Consider the following 19,238-nt stretch of genomic DNA (forward strand, 5'->3'; position numbering starts at 1 on the left):
CCAGCAGTTTTACTTTTTTAAAAATAAATGTGATGAAAAGTGCTTCTGATATTTATTTTGTAAGAACTCCTTAATTTTTCTTACAGGTAGATAAAAAAGAGCAAATTCACATGGTAAGGTGAAAGAGTAATTGCCAAATAATATAATTAATACCTTTTACATGTAAAATTACCTTTTTTATCTTATGGATTCATATATTATGTAATATTAAATATGATATTTTTCTTATTATTTAATGTACAAATACAAAATAAGCCTTGAAAAATTGTTGGCACCTGCCACACTCTTCTGAAAACATGAATGTGCTACTGGCCACAAAAAGGTTGGGGACCACTGAGTTAGACCCTGAATACTTGAGCAAGAACCAGCCAGCCAAGCTCTCAGTGCCACCTCAGAGGGCTGTCTCTCCCTGTCCAGTATCCCATTTCCAGCCATGGCCATCTCTGGTGCTTCAGAGGAAGGAGACCGAACTCCCTCAGAATACTTGGGGCTGAGGGGTGAATTCCTTCCTGACCCCTGTAGTTGGCTGGCTGCAGCTCTGAAATGTGCTTTCAGGAACATAAGACATAAACCACAAGTGAGCCCTGGGGCTATTGACCCTGCTCCCATCATACACTTGTACTTATACATTTGTCCAACTCTTTCATAAAACAAATTAAGTTTTTTGGCCCCAACAACTGTTCCAGAATCTCACTCCTCTGATGGTTGGAAATCTAATTTTCAGAACCGAGTTACAGGTTTCTGCTATATAACCCATACGTCTGTTACCCCTGCAAGGGGACAGAGCATGCCAAAAAAGGAACCTCAGTCTGCAAAGGCTTCAAGTCTCCCCTTTTCCCATAGATCCAAGGTCCATCAGCAAAATGCCATGTCTCTTCTGGGAGCTGGCCCTTTGGGCCTTTTATCCACACTGGCCACCAGGGGTGACAGCAATTAATTGGTTTCATCCCTACCCCCATTATGACTTTAGGCACTGTTCTGAGCAAGGGATAATAGGTAAGCTGTGCAACTCCTGGAGCAGGCCTGGGAGAGTTTGTGCCTCACAGATACCCCATTGAAGCAAATTCCCTCCTTGCTTCCCTTGTTTCTCTAGAAGGCTAGTAGTTTGCTGCTGGTCTACACTGATAGTAAATAACACCACTCCCTGCACTGGCTGGTGCATTGTTGTAGGTCAAGGTAAACATTCCATCCACTCCCTGCCTCACATGCTCACAGCTGAGGTTCTTACTCTCTCTACAGTCCTGCACTAATGCATAATCCAAGTCACTGTCTAACCTAAAATGAGTAGCACCATATATAGTAAAATGAAAAGCAGTGCCTTGTTTTGTAAGCAGAAGAGACTTAGAGGCTAGAGGGCACAACTGTGAAGGGAACTTGCTGCAAGCAACTTAGGGCTTGTCTACATCACAAAGTTGCAGCGCTGGTGAGGGGGTTACAGCGCTGCAACTTAGGAGGTGTACACATCTGCAGGGCATCACCAGCGCTGCAACTCCCTGTTTGCAGCGCTGGCCGTACTCCCGTTTTGTCTCGAGTGTAGAGGATCCAGCGCTGGTGATCCAGCGCTGGTAATCAAGTGTAGACACTTACCAGCGCTTTTCTTGACCTCCGTGGAATAAGCAGGTATCCCAGCATACCTGAGGAAGCCTCTGGTAATCAAGCTGGTCTCCTTCCCCGGTTTGCTCTCGCGTTCCCCGAACCCCGAGCAAGCAGGTCTCCTTCCCTGCGGTTTGCAGGGTGGTTCGGGGAACGCGAGAGCAAACTGCGGCGAAGCTGGTCTCCTTCCCCGGTTTGCTCTCGCGGTCCCCGAACCTCCGTGCAAGCAGGTCTCCTTCCCTGCGGTTTGCAGGGGGGTTCGGGGAACGCGAGAGCAAACCGCGGCAAAGCTGGTCTCCTTCCCCGGTTTGCTCTCGCGTTCCCCGAACCTCCGTGCAAGCAGGTCTCCTTCCCTGTGGTTTGCAGGGGGGTTCGGGGAACGCGAGAGCAAACCGCGGCGAAGCTGGTCTCCTTCCCCGGTTTGCTCTCGCGTTCTCCGAACCCCCCTTGAAGCCGCCCAACAGCGCTGCAGTATGGCCACATCTAACACCACTTGCAGCGCTGGTTGCTGTAAGTGTGGCCACTCTGCAGCGCTGGCCCTATACAGCTGTACTAATACAGCTGTAACAACCAGCGCTGCAAAATTTTAGATGTAGACATACCCTTAGCGTAACTGACCACTCTCCGGGCTTTAAAAAAAGAAATGCTGCAAACAAACCAACAAAATATATGTATTTAGCCTGCTAATTCTGTCTGAGTCCTTTATACTCTGGAGCTTCACTGGCCACCACTGGAGGTTGTTGCCCACCCACACAAATTTTGGCTACTCTTTGTCTCCTCTGATTTGTCAGCCCCACAGTATGCATCATTGTCACAGCAAGTTTGAAAAGCAAAGCCTGGGAGATATTTCAATTGTCTTTATCATAAACATTCTATTTTATCAGCCTCACCAGCACACACATTTTCAATGTGCCCTATTTATAGAAATAAAAGAGAGAGATGGCAACAGACAAGCAGACAGAATTATTTAGTTATTAATGACTGGATAAGAAAATTAATGCTGAATGAATCTCACAGCCTAGGTAAATTGCTTAGAATTTAAGAAAAAAAAATATTGCTTGGTTCATCTATTAACTGTAATAAGGTAGTGATGAAGCAATCAAATATTTCCATGCCAAGTTCTTTTTCTTACACCATAATTAGTTGCACAAGATTAATATTTTTATATCTCTCTGAAGTTTATTATTATCAAGGGAAACTTGTTGAAAATTGGATGGCTAGAGCAGCAGGAGAAGGTAAACATTTATAAAGTTAAAACAAACAGTCTTAATATATCTAAGTACAAAAATCCATTTCAAATTATCTCCAAGTTCAAAATTGAGTTTTCACTCCAGCTAAAACTTCATGGGCCAACTCCTCAGCTGGTATAAATCAGCATGGTTGTGGTCCAATATGTGGTCACCAAACAGATACTGTAGTAGGCACAATGGTTTAAATTAAGGATCTCAGAAGGAAAATTATTACTGGAATTTCTGTGAAAATGAATTCTAGAGACCTAGCAGGCAGCTATGTGAATGTCCCAATCAGGGCAATAGACTTGAGGGTCTGTGAGCATCTAACTGCTCATCCTTGACACCACTAGCCCACAAGAGAAGAGATGCATGACAAGGCAGAGGCTTGGTAAGAGAAGCGTAGTGATAGAAGCATTCAGACACTCTTGGAATGATTTACTTTGACTGAGAAGGGAATGTTTTATCTCAGCCTCAGAGGTAACAATATTTTACAATGATGCAATGGTATTCCTGCTGGGATTCTGTATAGTGGAATAAATCCTGTCTATTCCCCCAAGAATGAAAGGGGCCTTCTGGCTCTAGAACTGATGCAGTTCTACTACACAGCGATGCTGGCAGTATTCGTGGAGGCTGTGTGTGGTGCCTAATACCACACAAGGCTTATTTCCATGGTTAATGTTGAGGACCCATTTTAGGTGATCACAACAGCAACAAAGAATGTATCCTGGCACTGGGATAGCATATAGCCACCTTATTTTTTGTATAAAAGACTTTTTTACCTGCTTTTACGCATGCCAATTTGGAGCTTATGGGTAGAAATAAGCCACATCAGCAATCAGCAAGGTCTTAAGTGCAAATCTTTACTGGATCATTATTGCCAGGTGCTTCGCACCCTTAATGCCCATTTTAGCCATTGGAATGCACTCATGGAAGTGCTCAGTGTTATGCAGAATGGATCCCTATCATAACTCCAGATGAGTTACCATAAATCAAAACAAACAACACCCGACACTCCCCCCACCTGGATTTCATTCCAGTCTTCAGAACCCAGCAACCATTCTTATAGCCTCTATTCTGAACGGCTAGGCAAAGAGAGAGGAAGACGGGAGATAGAGTTAATCCCTTCCTAGCTCTAGAGCACTTTCACTCTACCCTTACCCTTTCTGAATGCTGAGTAAATATTGTAAGCTTCTTTGATAAAGACTTATTTTCTTTTTCTGTAGTAAAGTTTTCTGCAGCTTCTTTTAGGGCAGGGCAATATTACACACACACACGTTAAAAATGGCAGTGACTTAAAAAAAGAATGATTCAGGCTGGCAACTTGAATTCTAAAGCCCACTGCAAAACAATCTCCAAATTGCTGCAGACCTTGTCCTGCTACCACATTCTGCTAGGATGCCTATCCTTGTATCACATGAATTTGCTTGGCAAAGCGGAAAAGTAGTGACAGCCTGTGGGTTAAAAAACCCAGCCGTAAAATCCTGAATAACAGGTTTTATATTAGGAATAGCAGTTCAGCTAGGCAGTGCCAATAGAAACGATGATGATGGAAAGTATGTAACATTAAAAGTTCTGTGCAGTAAAAAATAACTGAAATTTATTCATCACTTTGTTACAATTTTGCTTAAACTCACATAGAATAATATTATCAACCTCTCTTTTTTCCATTAAATTCTATAGTTAGCATTGCAGGTGTATTTGTTAACTTTCTTTGTGTCCAATTTAAACAGACACTTGCTGCCCGAAAGTCTGGTATATCCCTGGCCATGGTTATCCGGACTTCCATAAACAATGAAGAAATGGTAAGTGCTTTTCAGTGGAACTTGTGTTCATTTAAATAATGAAGAAACTTTGATAGAGCTATTTGAACATCTATTATCAATGTTATGCAAAAGATGATGATGTTGACAATTTTGTTTTGTCTTGACTGGGCATTTTTATAGTTTTGCTGTTTGTTTATTTATATATTTTCTGGTAGCATCAAGATGCTCTTCCTAATGTTGCTAAGTGCTTTACAAACATATAGAAAGACATGGTCCCAACAGCAAATTTTACAGTCTAAGAAAAAAACAGCCAAAAAATCTGAGAAGTAAGGGACATCTAAATGTACTGTTTGTCTCTCACAAACCCAGGGCTTTTTGTCTTCATTAGTGCAAAATAAATAAGAAATGCTAAATCAGGCTCTTAGGATTGTATATTTATGTTAAAATAATAAATGACGTGTTATTTTAATCTTCCTAATATGTAGTTTGGTCTAATAATATATTTGGTTCCTAATATATCGGTCTAAGCATCTGGTATGGAACAATTGAACAATTGGTTCGAACCTCTTTAGAAGTCATTCAGCTCTTTGTCATTCCAGGATAGAGTAATCTGATTTATGTGCCATTTACTGTGTGGGGACTTCCAGATAAGACAATTAAAAAAAAATGAACAAAAAAACAAAACAAAAAAAACAAGGTCCTGTCTGATATGGCAGGACAAGATTGATCTTTTATTCTTTTTCATAAGAGCAGAGATTGATTCTACTCTTCTAAATTTTCCCTTCCCTCTTTGCTATGCAACCTGGCTAGTTAAGCAGCCTGGCTAGATCTTACAGGATAAAGGTGTTACATAAATGTAAGAGATTATTATCCCTAAGAGTGGTTTTGTTTGGTCTGTCTTTCTGAATCATTCCAGTCTGGCATTTAACCCCTATGTGTATTTTTGCAGAGTTAGAGCAGATTTAGAGCAGTGAGGGGAAAAGCCTGGACTGATTTAATTTGGTCTGTTGTGGCTCTCACTTGAAATGGGTCATGAGAGACATTTTTATTTTATAAAACATTTATATGCTTTCTGTTTATGGGAAACTGTCATTTTAAAGATGTTTAACAGTGCTGTGCAGAGGAAAAGTGCCTATTGCCTTTCACTCCTGTTACACTTTGTTGTGTCATAGTTTACCTATTAGATTAGATTACAAGGACCATGTGTAATTTTTCACTACTGATAGGCACCTAGCAGCCTTTTGGCTACTATAAACATAACCACCAATAATAATGAGTGCAGTGGTATATGGTGGACTAGAATGATTATTTCCCGCATAAATTTACAGTGACAATCTTTTGAAGATAATCATATTCTGATAATCTGGCCATAACCATTTCTCACCAGTATTTTGCAAAAGAGGGTTGTTTTAATCAAGAACACAATAGATGTCATTCTCTCAATGGAGATTTGAAGTGTGATGCAAGTAATTTTACCTGGCTAAACCTAGCATGATTAAACAAAAGCACTAATTTGAAGGATAAAGGCCACTCATGTGTCTCCCCGCAGTTACCAGGCCAAACACATTCTTCTATGGTTTATTCTCCTTTGAGAAAATGAAACACATTGCATTTTCTTATAATACAGTTAGGCTCCACAATGGACATGCTGCAGGTAGATAAGTGGAGAGGCTGCTAGTGGGCTACATCTTGATACTGAAGACCTTCAAAGGAGGCCCTGTAATTTGACTGGAGATGGTGTGGTGCCATTGGTAATCACAAAAGAATAAGCTGGTAGTACTCAAAAAATTGAATGATGAAGTGGAAAACAACTAGTGTTTAAAATTATCCTTTTCAATAAAAGCAGCAGTTACCTTGTACTGCAGTCTCAAAATAGCAACAAAGGTTGATAGGGCAAAAGCAAAGATGGAATCGTAAAAAAACAGCAACAACAAAAAAAACAGGCACAGAAAAATATAATTTATATAGACCAAAATACATCACACAACTAGTGCAAAATACACATCTTTTTCTGTTATTTATTTCATATGATTATGAAAATAGCTGGTCACATTTACAAAATGTAAAAGCAATCCATATGTATTACTAACAGATACCCATGAAAAGACAATTTCTAATCATTACCAACTCCTGTGACAATCAATATCCATTCAGCCACTGACTCAAATCAGCACAAAAAAGGGGCGGGGGAGGGGGAGAGGCAGGCAGATTCAACAAATTCATTTGCACAGCTTTTCTGTTTTGTTTTGTTTTGTCTTTGAAGTGATCAGACTCTCCCTCTAGAGAACTGTAAGAGGGAGCAAGCTCTAGAGCTGACATATTTATTGTTGACAAAAGCACAGTAATGCAGACGGGAAGGACTAATTTTAACCACAGTGTTCGATTCTGAATTAACTGTAACTACTCAGGGGAAGAAAGTGGGGGTCCTTTCAGACAGCTCAATGAAAATGTCTGCTCCATATGTGTCGGCAGTCGGAAAAGTTTAATACAGTGTTAGGATGCATAAAGAATAGGATGGAAAATAATACTGCATGTATTATAAGGCTGTTATATGGCTTGAGCTCGATATCTGTTTTCAATTCAAGTCAGCCCTTATCAAACAATGTGTACCAGAAATAGAAGTCTGAAAACAGATGACAAACATGATTACAAGCATAGGAAGACATCTACATGATGAGAGAATGAAAAGGTTGTCTGATAGTTTTAGAAAGGAGAGGAATAAAGGGAACCTGTTATATGACAGTTATATAAAGAATGGTATAGAAAAGGCAAACTGGGCACATATGGGGGATATACAATAAAACTGAAAGGCAAAAAATGTAAAACTTGATAAAAGAATATACTTTTCTACCCAATATATAAGTAACCAGTGGAACTCACTGCCACAGGGTATCATTGAGACCAAATGCTTAGTAGGATTGAAACAAGGAACAGACATTTACATGAATAGTGGGAACATCCAATTATAGACAATTAATGAATGTGTAAACCCTCAATCTTTAGTGAACAAGACATCCATTGGTTGACAGGAGTTAGGAAAAAGCTTTCCTTATGGGCAGGTTATCCCCTTATAGGGTGTTTTACAACTACTTCTGAGGCGTCTGGTACTGACCACTGTTCGAGGCAGGATACTGGGGTGGCTGGACAACTGGTTTGATCCAGAAAATTCCGATGTTTGACTTTCAGCTGATGATTTCCACCTAGAATAAATTGACACCTACCTTCCATAAATTAAACTCTGGGGATAGACTGTGTATAAGGATTGGTGCCCCATGCACATGCTACAGTAGTCAATACGTGTAGTCTATGACCCTGCCAGCAGGTAGGGGATCTTGGGGGACAACTACTGCACTGGTGGGGTGCAAAATAAACTTTATTAAGAAAATGCAAAAACAGGGAAAATTCAATAGTGAGGGGTATGGGGTTTGTTAAGGTAGACATTTGGGGAGGGGTTTCTTTTAGTAAATAGTATAGGGGGTTTCAATAGTGGGGTACAATACAGTGGGGTACAATACAGTTGGTAACCAATTAACACTGAAGTATAAATGTAACAGGTAGCTAACAATTTCTATGTAAAGGGTGTGTCACAGCAGCATATAACCAACTAACCGTTATGGGTAAAATGTGTTAAATAACCAACAACTCTAGGTAAAAATGTGTCACAGTGGTGTAAATGTAAAATGTGAGGTGTGTCAGAGAGAAAAAGGGTAACCAATGGGGTTTTATGCTAGACTTCAGTAATACAATTGAGGTTTGGCAGCAGTAGGAGCGTGGTGAACACGTAGGGGAAGGGATTAAAAGAGAGAGGGAGAGAGAAAGGCAGTGGTAGAGGAATGAGGTTGGGGGATGGGGGAAGAGGAGCACGTGGTGGAGCAGAGACCAAAGGCAGAGGCGCTGCGGAGGGAGATTTAAACTCAGGGAGACACAGAGAGCAGACAGGCTGCAAGTTTAAACAGCAGAGAGACTGCAACGAGTCACTGGGGAGCTCGGGGGGAGACACGGGCAAGCTTGGTGGGGGGTTAGGGCAGCGGGAAGACAGACTTAACCACAATTATACAGAACACAGCAAAATCTTATTTATGATCTAACTTAACTAAGACTACACAAATTAGCAAGTAACAGAACACAATGCAACAATTCTTTTTAAACCTAACTTACAGAGCACAATACAAACAATTCTTTAAACCTAACTTAACCACAGCTATGCAAAATGAAATTACAACTTATCTAGACTAAGAACCTGATTCTAATAGGTGCACCTTACACTATGCCGATTCTTTGATCGGGAGGGGGAGCAGTTCCAGAGGGCAAGTGGTGTGTGCCCAGGGTACAGCCCCCGGGGGGCGGGAGTGGCTGCAGCAGTGGGGCGGCTGCAAGCCGGCGGCCCAGGATACAGTCCAGGAAGGCACAGCTTAGCAGCGGCACAGGCTTATTTTTAGCAGCAAAGGCGCTGCGGAGCAAGAAACAGATTACAGATACAGACCAAGGAGTTAGCTTGGATCTGTCTGCTGGGGAAACAAGGCCAGCAGCTAGGACAGGGGGAGTCTGCAAGAGGGAGTTCTTACCAATCCCCAGGACAGCAGCAAGCACAGAGGCAGGAACAGCAGTAGCATCGGAGGATGGAGAGAGGACTCGATTCGCTTACAATAATCAGAAGATCTCCAGACACAAATTCGTTGTTCATGGGAGGAGAGTTTAAAAATGGGGGTATGCTCAAAAACAAACGAGAGCGGGGAGAGGGCCCCCCAAAGACCCCTAGCTGATCAGACCAGGTGGCAAAGCAAGGACCTTCTTCGAGGTCCGATCAGAAAATGTCCGGCTTTAAAGGCAAACTCAGGCAGTTTCCCTCCAGTACTTTTGATTGGCTCCTCTTGATACAGGGGAGGAGAGAAGGCAGGGAAAGGCTACAGGTAAGCAAGCATAGGCATGCCTGGGCATGTTCTGAGCCACAGGTATGACTCATATGCTTAATTAGTTGGCCACTTTAGGTCTTGCATTTCTGGGCAGCGCCTCCCACACCGAGCCCGGGTCTGAACAAAGGAGCCACACAAAGAAGCAAGAAGCCCCCTCCCTAGGCAGAGCAATGGCTCCAGTTAGTCTGTACAAGCCACTCCTATGAATAGGGCTGTGACTTTAGTTAGCACAATGACCGGGAGGGGCACAGGACAAACAGAAAGGAGAGGGGAAAAAAGGAATGCAGCAGGGGGACAGCTGTAACAGACAGTCTAAAGCCCTGATTCAGCAGAGCACTTAAGCATGTGCTTAATGTTGTTAATGTCACTGAGACTTAATTGTGTGCTTCAAGTTAAAGCATAAATTTAACTGCTTTGCTGAATCAGAGCCATAGCACTGTAGGTTTGTGGTATGTCACTGATGCTCAAAATACTGCTAACTGGAAGCAAAATTATTTGTTTTTGTCCTTTTCTTAAAAGGAACGGAAAGTTCAAAAAGCATGTGACATAATGCTTGAGTGAAATTATCTCAAATTGTCTAAGAAGAATAAGTGGATAATTTTTTCAGTATTGGAGATTTTGCTGTGTATTAACAGTGCCTAGATATTGCTGTAATTGGAGCACTATAAATATACATAATAGATCAGGACAGAATACTATTACAAATGAAAGCATTCTGAGGATCAGATAATAAGATATATAAAATTATCCTTTTGCTACATGTTAAATAGCACAGAATCCATTTAATTCTTGTTATTGTTTAGCAGGAGACTGTTCTTACCAAACATATATACACAAATATCATTTGTAATATAGGGCTGTAAAGCAATTAAAAAATATTTATGATTTAAAAAATTAATTGTGATTAATCACACTATTAATCACGCTGTGGAACAATATTAGAATACCATTCATTTAAATATTTTTGGATGTTTTCTACATTTTCAAATAAACAAGAGGTGAACAGCATTATCTCCCATAAATGTAAACAAACTAGTTTGTCTGAGCGACTGGCTGAACAAGAAGTAGGACTGAGTGGACTTGTAGGCTGTAAAGTGTTACATTGTTTTATTTTTGAGTGCAGTTATTTTTTGTACATAATTCTACATTTGTAAGTTGCACTTTCATGATAAAGAGATAGCACTACAGTACTTGTATGAGGTGAATTGAAAAATACTATTTCTTTTGTTTATCACTTTCACAGTGCAAATATTTGGAATACAAAAAAATATAAAGTGAGCCATGGATACTTTGTATTCTGTGTTGTAATTGAAATAAATATATTTGAAAATGTAGAAAAACATCCAAAAATATTGAATACATTTCAATTGGTATTCTATTGTTTAGCAGTGCAACTAAAACAGCAATTAATTTTTTTATCACATGAGTTAACTGTGATTAATTGACAGCCCTAGTAATATTATATTGTACTTTAATACATATGAGTAAACTTTTTATTTCAACGGCACAACTTGCAAACCAGTTATTCAGACAAAACATATTTTTATGTTCAAGTTTCCCATAATAGCCTGATGCTAAATAATAAAAAAATGAAACATGGATTATTTGGCTTCTGTGCTATTTACTGCAAAGCAAAAGGGTTATGTAAAATGTGTTCTTTTAAGAACTACTACAATTTATTTTGATTTCTTTACACAATGTAATGATCCAAATCTTACAAATGAAATATACCCTGTGAAAATCAATGGAATTGAATAGAGTGAAAGACACAGCAGGATTTGCACTGACATGATTAATCAGATCACATGTATTATAGCAATAAGTCTGCAAAGTATCTTCGAAGACACGGTCTTTTCTGTGAACTGTGTTTAATCAACATCCTGTATAAATTCAATTGGAGATGATTTTGAGGTTTTCTTTTTAACCTCTGTATCTGGTAAGCTGTGAAGGGGGCATTCTGGGAATTGGAAAAGGGGAAGGAATGGAACATGTTGTGCTTTAGAGATCGTGGCTAGCAGAGGAGCTCCTAGTTGTTATCTATCTGCCGGTGCAAGTTAGAGAAGCTTTAAAAGAATTACTAGCTGGGAGAAGACCTGACCCAGGCAGCTCCTGGTATGAGAGGTGTAGAAAAATTATGTAGAGCCACTTCCATAGTCTCAGCTAATCAGCACCATTTATTATTACTGATATTTCTATCATGGTAACAATTCAAGATCCACTTATTGGGACTAGAGCCTCATTCTATTTGGCGTTGTACAAACAACTATCACAAAAACAGTCCTGGATCCAGAAAACTTTCAGTCAAGACTTTAGACAGTATATGGCAGAAAAGAAGGGGAAGGAAGAGAAGGTCAAAGTTATAGTAGAGACGGGTGTGATGGCATAAATTATTCAAAACAACAGTCTGATTGGCCACAGTTGCTTGCCTGCCCAACCAATACCAGACACCAGTGACTCGTAGCCATCGCATAGGTTTTAAAGAGAGATAGGTGATCCCTTTTCAAATGTGGATGGGGATTTTGTCCAAGCATAATGGAGGAAGCACAAAGGTGTTTATGTGAAAAAACAGGCAATCAAGGCTGGTTTCATTGGCAGAGTGAAGGCGGGGGCTTAATGTCACAGTGAAAAATTAGATTTTTGAAAGGCAGAGTAAGGATCTATGTTGGAGAGCATTAATAAGGATGATGAGAAGTTTGCACATGGTGCATTGGAGAGCAGGGAACAAACAGGAAGACATGAAGAGGGGGCAAGGTGGCTTCTTGCAGTTTTTCTGACAGAGCTCATTATTCTGTTCAAGCAATTAGGTTTTTGTTTTTTTAATTAACCTCGCCGCCATAGCTGCTACAACTCGGGACAGCTACCTTGATGTAGTGAAGCTAGGCTGATGAATGCCAGCTGAGGAGCTGACCCAAAGAATTTAATACAGAATTATATCCCTGCTGTAAGATTCACCAGAGGGGGTGAGACTTCATCAGCCATAATCACAAGTGTGTGTGTGTGTGTGTGTATAAATACACAGAGAGAGAGAGAGAGAGAGAGAGAACATATGCCTAAGCTTATGAGTCATGACTAATAACTGCCCCCACCTGGTGATGGTTTTTCTGCTGCAGTAGAGAGCTGTCATGTGATGGTACTGATTGTGTAGCAGTGATACTAGGTGAGCAGTCTAGATATGTGCTCCAGAAAATGTGAGACTGTTTATTATTGTCAAAATATTCCAAGTGTTATGGGGAAAATATATATCCAGCCACAAACAAAAATATCTTCCCTTCTTGCCTCATTCAAAATGTTAATACCCCTCACTTACAGAGTACATTTATCAGAGCGCAGATGGCAGTAAGTAGCATTAAAGATGTGAAATCATCAACAAAAACTTAAATTCATGTGGTGAAATGAAAAAAGCTTCAGTTCCAATCCTCTTGATCTCTTCTTTGAGCCACATTTAATACATAAGTTTAATATTAAAATGGCTATTTCCCATTCCAGACATAGATTCCTATCTTGTCTCACGTCCATACCCTCAACACATACTCTCTCTCTCGCTCACTTTCTCTCGCTCTGTATTTTTCATAAGCAAACCAGCAAGATAACTTGGTGCCTCATTTGCCTGTGTTTACCAAGTCTTCGAAATATCCAGCTTCCCTCCGTGCTGTCTCTGAGACGACTGTTCCTCCTTCACAATAGATTTATTTCACTTATTTAGAAACAGACAAGACTATAATTCTTAATATGATGCTGTCAGCCATCTGCAGTTAATCAGAGAAACAAAGTTGGGGCCTAATCCTGTATGGTGCTGAACATCACCTAAGAGCTACTGAATTGCCTCTACTTCTACTGCAATCAGTGGGCCATGGGAGCACTCAGTACCTGGCAGAGCAGATGTTAACACGCAAAGCTAAGTAAACTTAATAGCAGAGAATGTTTTATATGGAAACATATAGAGTTTTATGGCCTTGTTTTATATGCAAACCTACAGGGGCTAGTTTGTCAGTGTTCAACAGGCTTTTGGCACCAATGAGCTGCAATTCAGCTTGTTTGCAGTGCTAATTAGTGTATAGTTGATAACTTTTGTCCAGAGGTGGTCACGAGCAGCAAAATTTGGATCCTGATCCAAAGCTGCCCAAGATCTGAGTGTTCAGTTCTGGGGTTTGATTTGGACCCACTCCCACTTCTGAGAAAAAGAGAGTCTTGACTCATAAAGGGAAAGTATTAGATTCAATACTGTGGGAAAACCGCCAAAAATGGAACTCATGAAAGATGCCCACTTCAAGCCGGTGGGGAGACAATACAGGAATGAGATTTAAGAGAAGGCACTTTCTACATAATAGAGAGACATTCCATGCAGTGTATATAGTCAGACAAGTTCTTGTAGGAAGCATATAAATATTCAGGAGCCCTATATTTAAGGTAATTGCTTAAAATAGATCTGCAAATATCATGCTAATGAATTTTTGCATTTTTGCCCTAAAGATGAAAAAATGAATTATACTGGACTCTGTGTTGAAAATATAATTGACTGATCAAATACATCTTAATGCTTCTGTAGATGTAATCGGTTAAACTAGGTCATCCAGGCAACCTGCTCTTCAAAGTACAAGATGACATGAGTACATAAGTATTTTGCTGAGGACTATGTAATTTAATTTATAATCTGATATTTTGTAAAGTTGTGATGTTCATAAAATACATTTTAACTGTAGTTCACTCATGTGGAAGAACTTTGAAATCTAAGATGCCTTTTATCGATTTTTCCCCCCCATTTCACCCAACAGAAAATGCATGTTTTCAAAAAGACATTGCAGGCTTTAATCTATCCAATGTCATCAACCACTCCTCATAACTTCGAAGTGTGGACGGCTACAACTCCCACATACTGTTACGAATGCGAAGGTCTGCTTTGGGGCATAGCCAGGCAAGGCATGAGATGCACTGAATGTGGTGTCAAATGTCACGAGAAGTGCCAAGACCTCCTAAATGCTGACTGTTTGCAGAGTGAGTATTTGGTGACAGCTGATTTTTTTACAATGCTTCATGCCTGTTGACATACTATATATTCTAGCAGACCCCCACTGAAGGGAAGGGCCAGCTCCTCAGTTGGTAAAGTCAGCGGAACTATGCTGATTTACACCATCTGAGGATCTGGCAGCCATCAAGAAGCACCTGTTGTTAGTTTGGTTTGATCATTTGAATAATTTAGTCAATTGCTTCTGCTGATCCTCTGCCGTTCAGTTACAAATAATGTCTTATGACACCGATATATTGTCAACTTTCTTTTTCAAACAATCTCACCAAAAGGAATTGAAATTGTGTGACATAATGCCCTGTTCATTTTGTTTCATTCAAAATCAAAAAAAGTCAGAACAAGGTTAAAAATGAAAATGCTGCTGCTAGTGATTACAGTCACAGTAATGTACTCTCTGCAGTCATATTCACTCATTAAAATTCTCCCTGAGTAGCCATGGTGAAAATATGTTCATCATAGTCTTTGGGATTAAAAATTGGGGAACTGAGCCACAAGTCCACCCAATTTAGGCTTAATCAATTTTCACCTTTATCGATACAATTTCAGACAGAATTATTGTCACTTATAGTGTCTAGAGGTACATTTATGCCAGACAGATAATAACAGACAAGACAGATTTGATAAATGGTCCCCTGTTTACTACATTCGGGGACAGAAGCAAGTTCTTCCATCTTCCGTGATAGTCATCATCCTCTTTGACCCCTAGATCTGGTCCTTTCATCCCATTCTTCAGTTTCTGGTCTGGTTTCTCCAGTTAAGGGCCCATGTTCACTTAGGCCTTTTCTACTTTCCTACATTGCTACATTACAGATTACTTAATCTTTATCTAATTGGCTTTTAGTGCATTAACCCATACATTACATGTGCGCAAGCTTCAGTAACCCAACTTCTGCATTTTTCCTTATGGCTTTGCAGTTTCTGGGTCATGGTTTTGTGTCACTCTGCCCTGGCTTTTCCCAGAAAAGGGAGGGGAGTATTTATCATTACATGTTTGCGTATCTTTTATTTACATCCTTCAGCATGACATGTTACCTTTGTTCTGTCAGCAATAACATTTTAAGAAGATTAGCAATGCTATGTAAAAGAAGAACTGGGAAAACCACACTTACGCCAGAGAGGCCTTGGCCGAAATGTTACCTCAACTGTGCTCATTTACTATACATAATTACAAATAATTAAAAATATAGCTATCAAAGCTCTTAATCTTACCATTAACAATTTTTCATTTTATATTTCAATGCTATAAATCAGTATATGTTATTCAGTGCTACCCTTAATCTATTAGAAAGGAAGTAAGGGGGTGGAAAATATGATTCTTTAATGTCAGCATTTCTTATATGTTTCTTTCATTCAAAGTCCAGTTTTATTTGTGAATCACTACTAACAAACTTCATTAGAAATTTGTGTGAATGCATTTTTTGGGGTATCTCAATTTTAGGACCTTTATATTTTGTTGCTTTCAGTTGTGCCCCAACAGTAATAAATAAATATGAATGTACCAGCTGTAAAAATAATGAAGTTCTCCCATTCAGAAATCTGCTATTTGGAGTGGTTGCAATGAAGGAATCTTAATGAATACATGTGGCCTGATACAATGAACATTATGTACCAGTTAGGTGCATTTTCCATAATATGTATCTGCAAAAGTACAGTGCAATTAAAATTGCAAACCTCTTTGAAATAGTGGTTAACTCTCTGCCGCAGTGTCTCAGGGGAAAGAACCCAAAAAAGAAGCAGAAAAAACAAAATAATGCAGTAAAAAGTATCTCTTCAAAAGAGCATAGTGCTTCTATTTACGGAGAAAATATTAGACAGCATGATAGTACACAAGTATTTTTCAGCCCCCCCTTTCCCTTTTTTCTATTATTTGGCATTGTTGCCTCTATTAATTACAAAATGTTTATCATCATAGCAACTCCTGCAACAAATACATTAATTTTTGAATCAAATATTTATTTATAATGATCTATTTATGGAAATAACTGCTTTCTTGACTTTATAATCTAATGGTTTCAGTACTGTTTTTCCCCTCTAAAATAAGGCAAAAGCGTGTTATCAGCAGTATTTAAGAGATAAGGAAGTGCTGCATACAATTTCTTTCTTTTCCCCCTCAATCCACTCAAGCTCTTAGTAATTTACCTTATTTTACTGGGATGAAACTCATTAATAACACAAAGGGATATTTCACTGGCATTTAAAACTCAACACCCTTATTACAATCCTCCTTGCAGATTCTGGTCTTGGTAACTCCCAGTCCTGTGTTTGGGATTGGGATGAATCAAAGACCTCCCACTAATGCACTCTTACCGCATTGGATTCCTGCCATCAGGAATACTAAAAATTAATTTAGATAATCCCCTGCCAAGTGATAACCCATCTTCAGATAGCTGATAGAAAAGCTGCTGAGCCCTTATCTGGTAGATGCACTCCATATTTACAAGCATAGTAGGGGACTATACCTTATGCCTTTGGTCCTAGTGACTAACCTTCCTTCATCCCCAGAGTGAACTTTGCTACCCTCTTTTGTCCCTTTTATGGCCCAATTGACTTTGGCCACGCTGAGCATCCCTCCCAAAAACTAACTTGGGAACATTTTTAGATCATACTAAATTTGGTAGTGTTTTATACCCACTATGCATTTTGTGCAGTGCAGGGCAGTAGGGAATCAGGACCTGCCACCTTTGTGACTTGTCAATTCTGGGGCTGAAAAGAGACTTTTTTGGCCCCCGGTATATGTTATAGCAGCCTAGGGTTGCTCTGTCTTATGCATAGCCATCACATCCTTGAGGGACCATTATAGCAGCTAGGTATAGCCAGAATATATTGATGTTCCAGCCACACCCTCTCTTTCCTAGCCATACTCTCTATACCATGGGTTATGATGCTGGATGGCATAGAGCCGTTCTTCAGCTTTACGACACCCAAGGATTCCCACTACGCAGGGGGAATTGCCAGCTGACCAGATGCACAGACTCAAAGGGGCCATAGCACTATGAAGAATTTGCAAATCAAACAGTGCCTAACCTTGGTTCCATATTACGGTTGAAACTGAGCTAGTAGCAACCTTGTTTTCCACCTGTATTGCTAGTATGCTTTAATTAAACAGTATGAAAAGAAGGTTGGTTAGTTTGTGCTAAAAGTCATGTTATAAAACTATGAATGGTGTGGACTAGGGTTGCTTCTGGCTTGGTTTCAAGTTTCAGCCATGTTTAATGTAAACAGGATGCTAACAAATAAGTCTTTTAACAAGTGTGCAGAACTTCTGTTTCCTGGGCAGTACATGCCCTGAGTAAGAGGAGTGTCTATTCTTTAATATATAGCAAGTGTCAGATCCTGTCTACTCTCATTTGACCAACTGATATATTTGATTCCAGCAACATTTTAAGACTCCATCTAAAAATAATTCATTGTGTATTAGACCATTGATCTCTTTCAGTTCTGTGTAGTGATTTGATGTAGTAGGTCTATTGGGAATCACTTGGCTTATACTGCTCTGGTTTTCAAGCATAAAAGTGAAATAAAGTTGCTGTCAGGTTGTCATGCTGCTGGCAACAGAATATGTACAAGTAATTTGTCGAGTAACTGCTTATCACCCTCTATACAAGAACCAAGCAACAGTGAGCTGCCATACTTAAAATTTTAATTGCCTCTTTTTCCATTTTTATTAGCATTGGATCCAGATCGCACCCTCCCAAAGAAAAGCCAAAGGGCCAGCAATAGGCAAACTCCACAAAGTGCCCGTCATGGAATTTTCCCTAGATTGTTCTATCAGGGGCATGAGGTTCGCCTTCTAATAGAATGGGCGGGGGTACTAGAACCAGAACTTGCAGATCTTGGGAGATCCTTATGGATCTTGGCAGGTCTAATAGAAGCCTGTCCCATCTGCATCTGCTTCAGGGAATCTTGTATCACTGAGTTTGGAGCCCTGCTGCCAGGGCTTTTCACACCTACCGCTAGAAACCCCACCCTCTTCTGTGGCACTGAGAGGACTACACAAAAAGAGCAGTGGGAACAATATCTGTCTCCTACAAATACTATGCATGGATCTTGGACCTTGGGTAGAATCGTATTCCTGGTCCCGGAGGAAAGGATGTCACTGCTGGATGGTTGTACCCCTTTTTTGCATTGGAAGGGGGAACTCTACATGCAGATCTAGGAAGGCAGGGACAACATGATCTAATTGTTTAGAAGCATTTTTAGCTTATATAAGAAAAAATATCATTGCAGAGTAAAAGGTTCACTCCTTTATCTGAGAGAATACATATTCAGAACATTTCAGTTTAACATTAATTGAAGTGAAATGATGGGCGATCACTCGTTACCAAGTATGATCATCTTCCATGGGAGTTATGGGCCTTCAGGTGGCTAATAAGGCCAATCCTTGAACCACAAGTTCTATTATAATGAGGGCAGGAGGCTGTTGACCATGACTGGGGACCAGTCTCTCCTTCCTCCTGCGCCTCTTGTCCTCTTGTCGGCGAGCAATTTCAAAATGCAGGGGACCATCACGTAGGAGTTCACTCCATTTTAAGCGATCCTGGGCAAGTGTCTCCCAGGTATCAATGTCAATATTACATTTTTTTATGTTGTCCTTCAGCAAGTCCTTATAATGCTTCTGTTGTCCACACACATTACTATACCCTTCTTTCAGCTGAGCGAACAGGACCTGTTTTGGGAAGCGATGGTCTGGCATCCGGACAATGTGACCAGTCCA

General features: G+C 40.0%; 1 protein-coding gene across 2 annotated transcripts in view; it reads left to right on the forward strand.

The window, feature by feature from the left end:
- UNC13C (unc-13 homolog C) overlaps positions 1-19,238 on the forward strand; it is a 391,633-nt gene that overhangs the window by 98,230 nt on the left and 274,165 nt on the right. For both annotated transcript variants that reach the window (XM_030578419.1, XM_030578418.1), the window contains exons 6-7: positions 4,556-4,627; positions 14,274-14,493. In XM_030578419.1, the coding sequence (XP_030434279.1) occupies positions 4,556-4,627; positions 14,274-14,493 (292 nt within the window). The remainder of the gene's footprint in view (positions 1-4,555; positions 4,628-14,273; positions 14,494-19,238) is intronic.

Source organism: Gopherus evgoodei, chromosome 10, assembly GCF_007399415.2.
Source record: "Gopherus evgoodei ecotype Sinaloan lineage chromosome 10, rGopEvg1_v1.p, whole genome shotgun sequence".
Taxonomy (NCBI): Eukaryota; Metazoa; Chordata; order Testudines; family Testudinidae; genus Gopherus; species Gopherus evgoodei.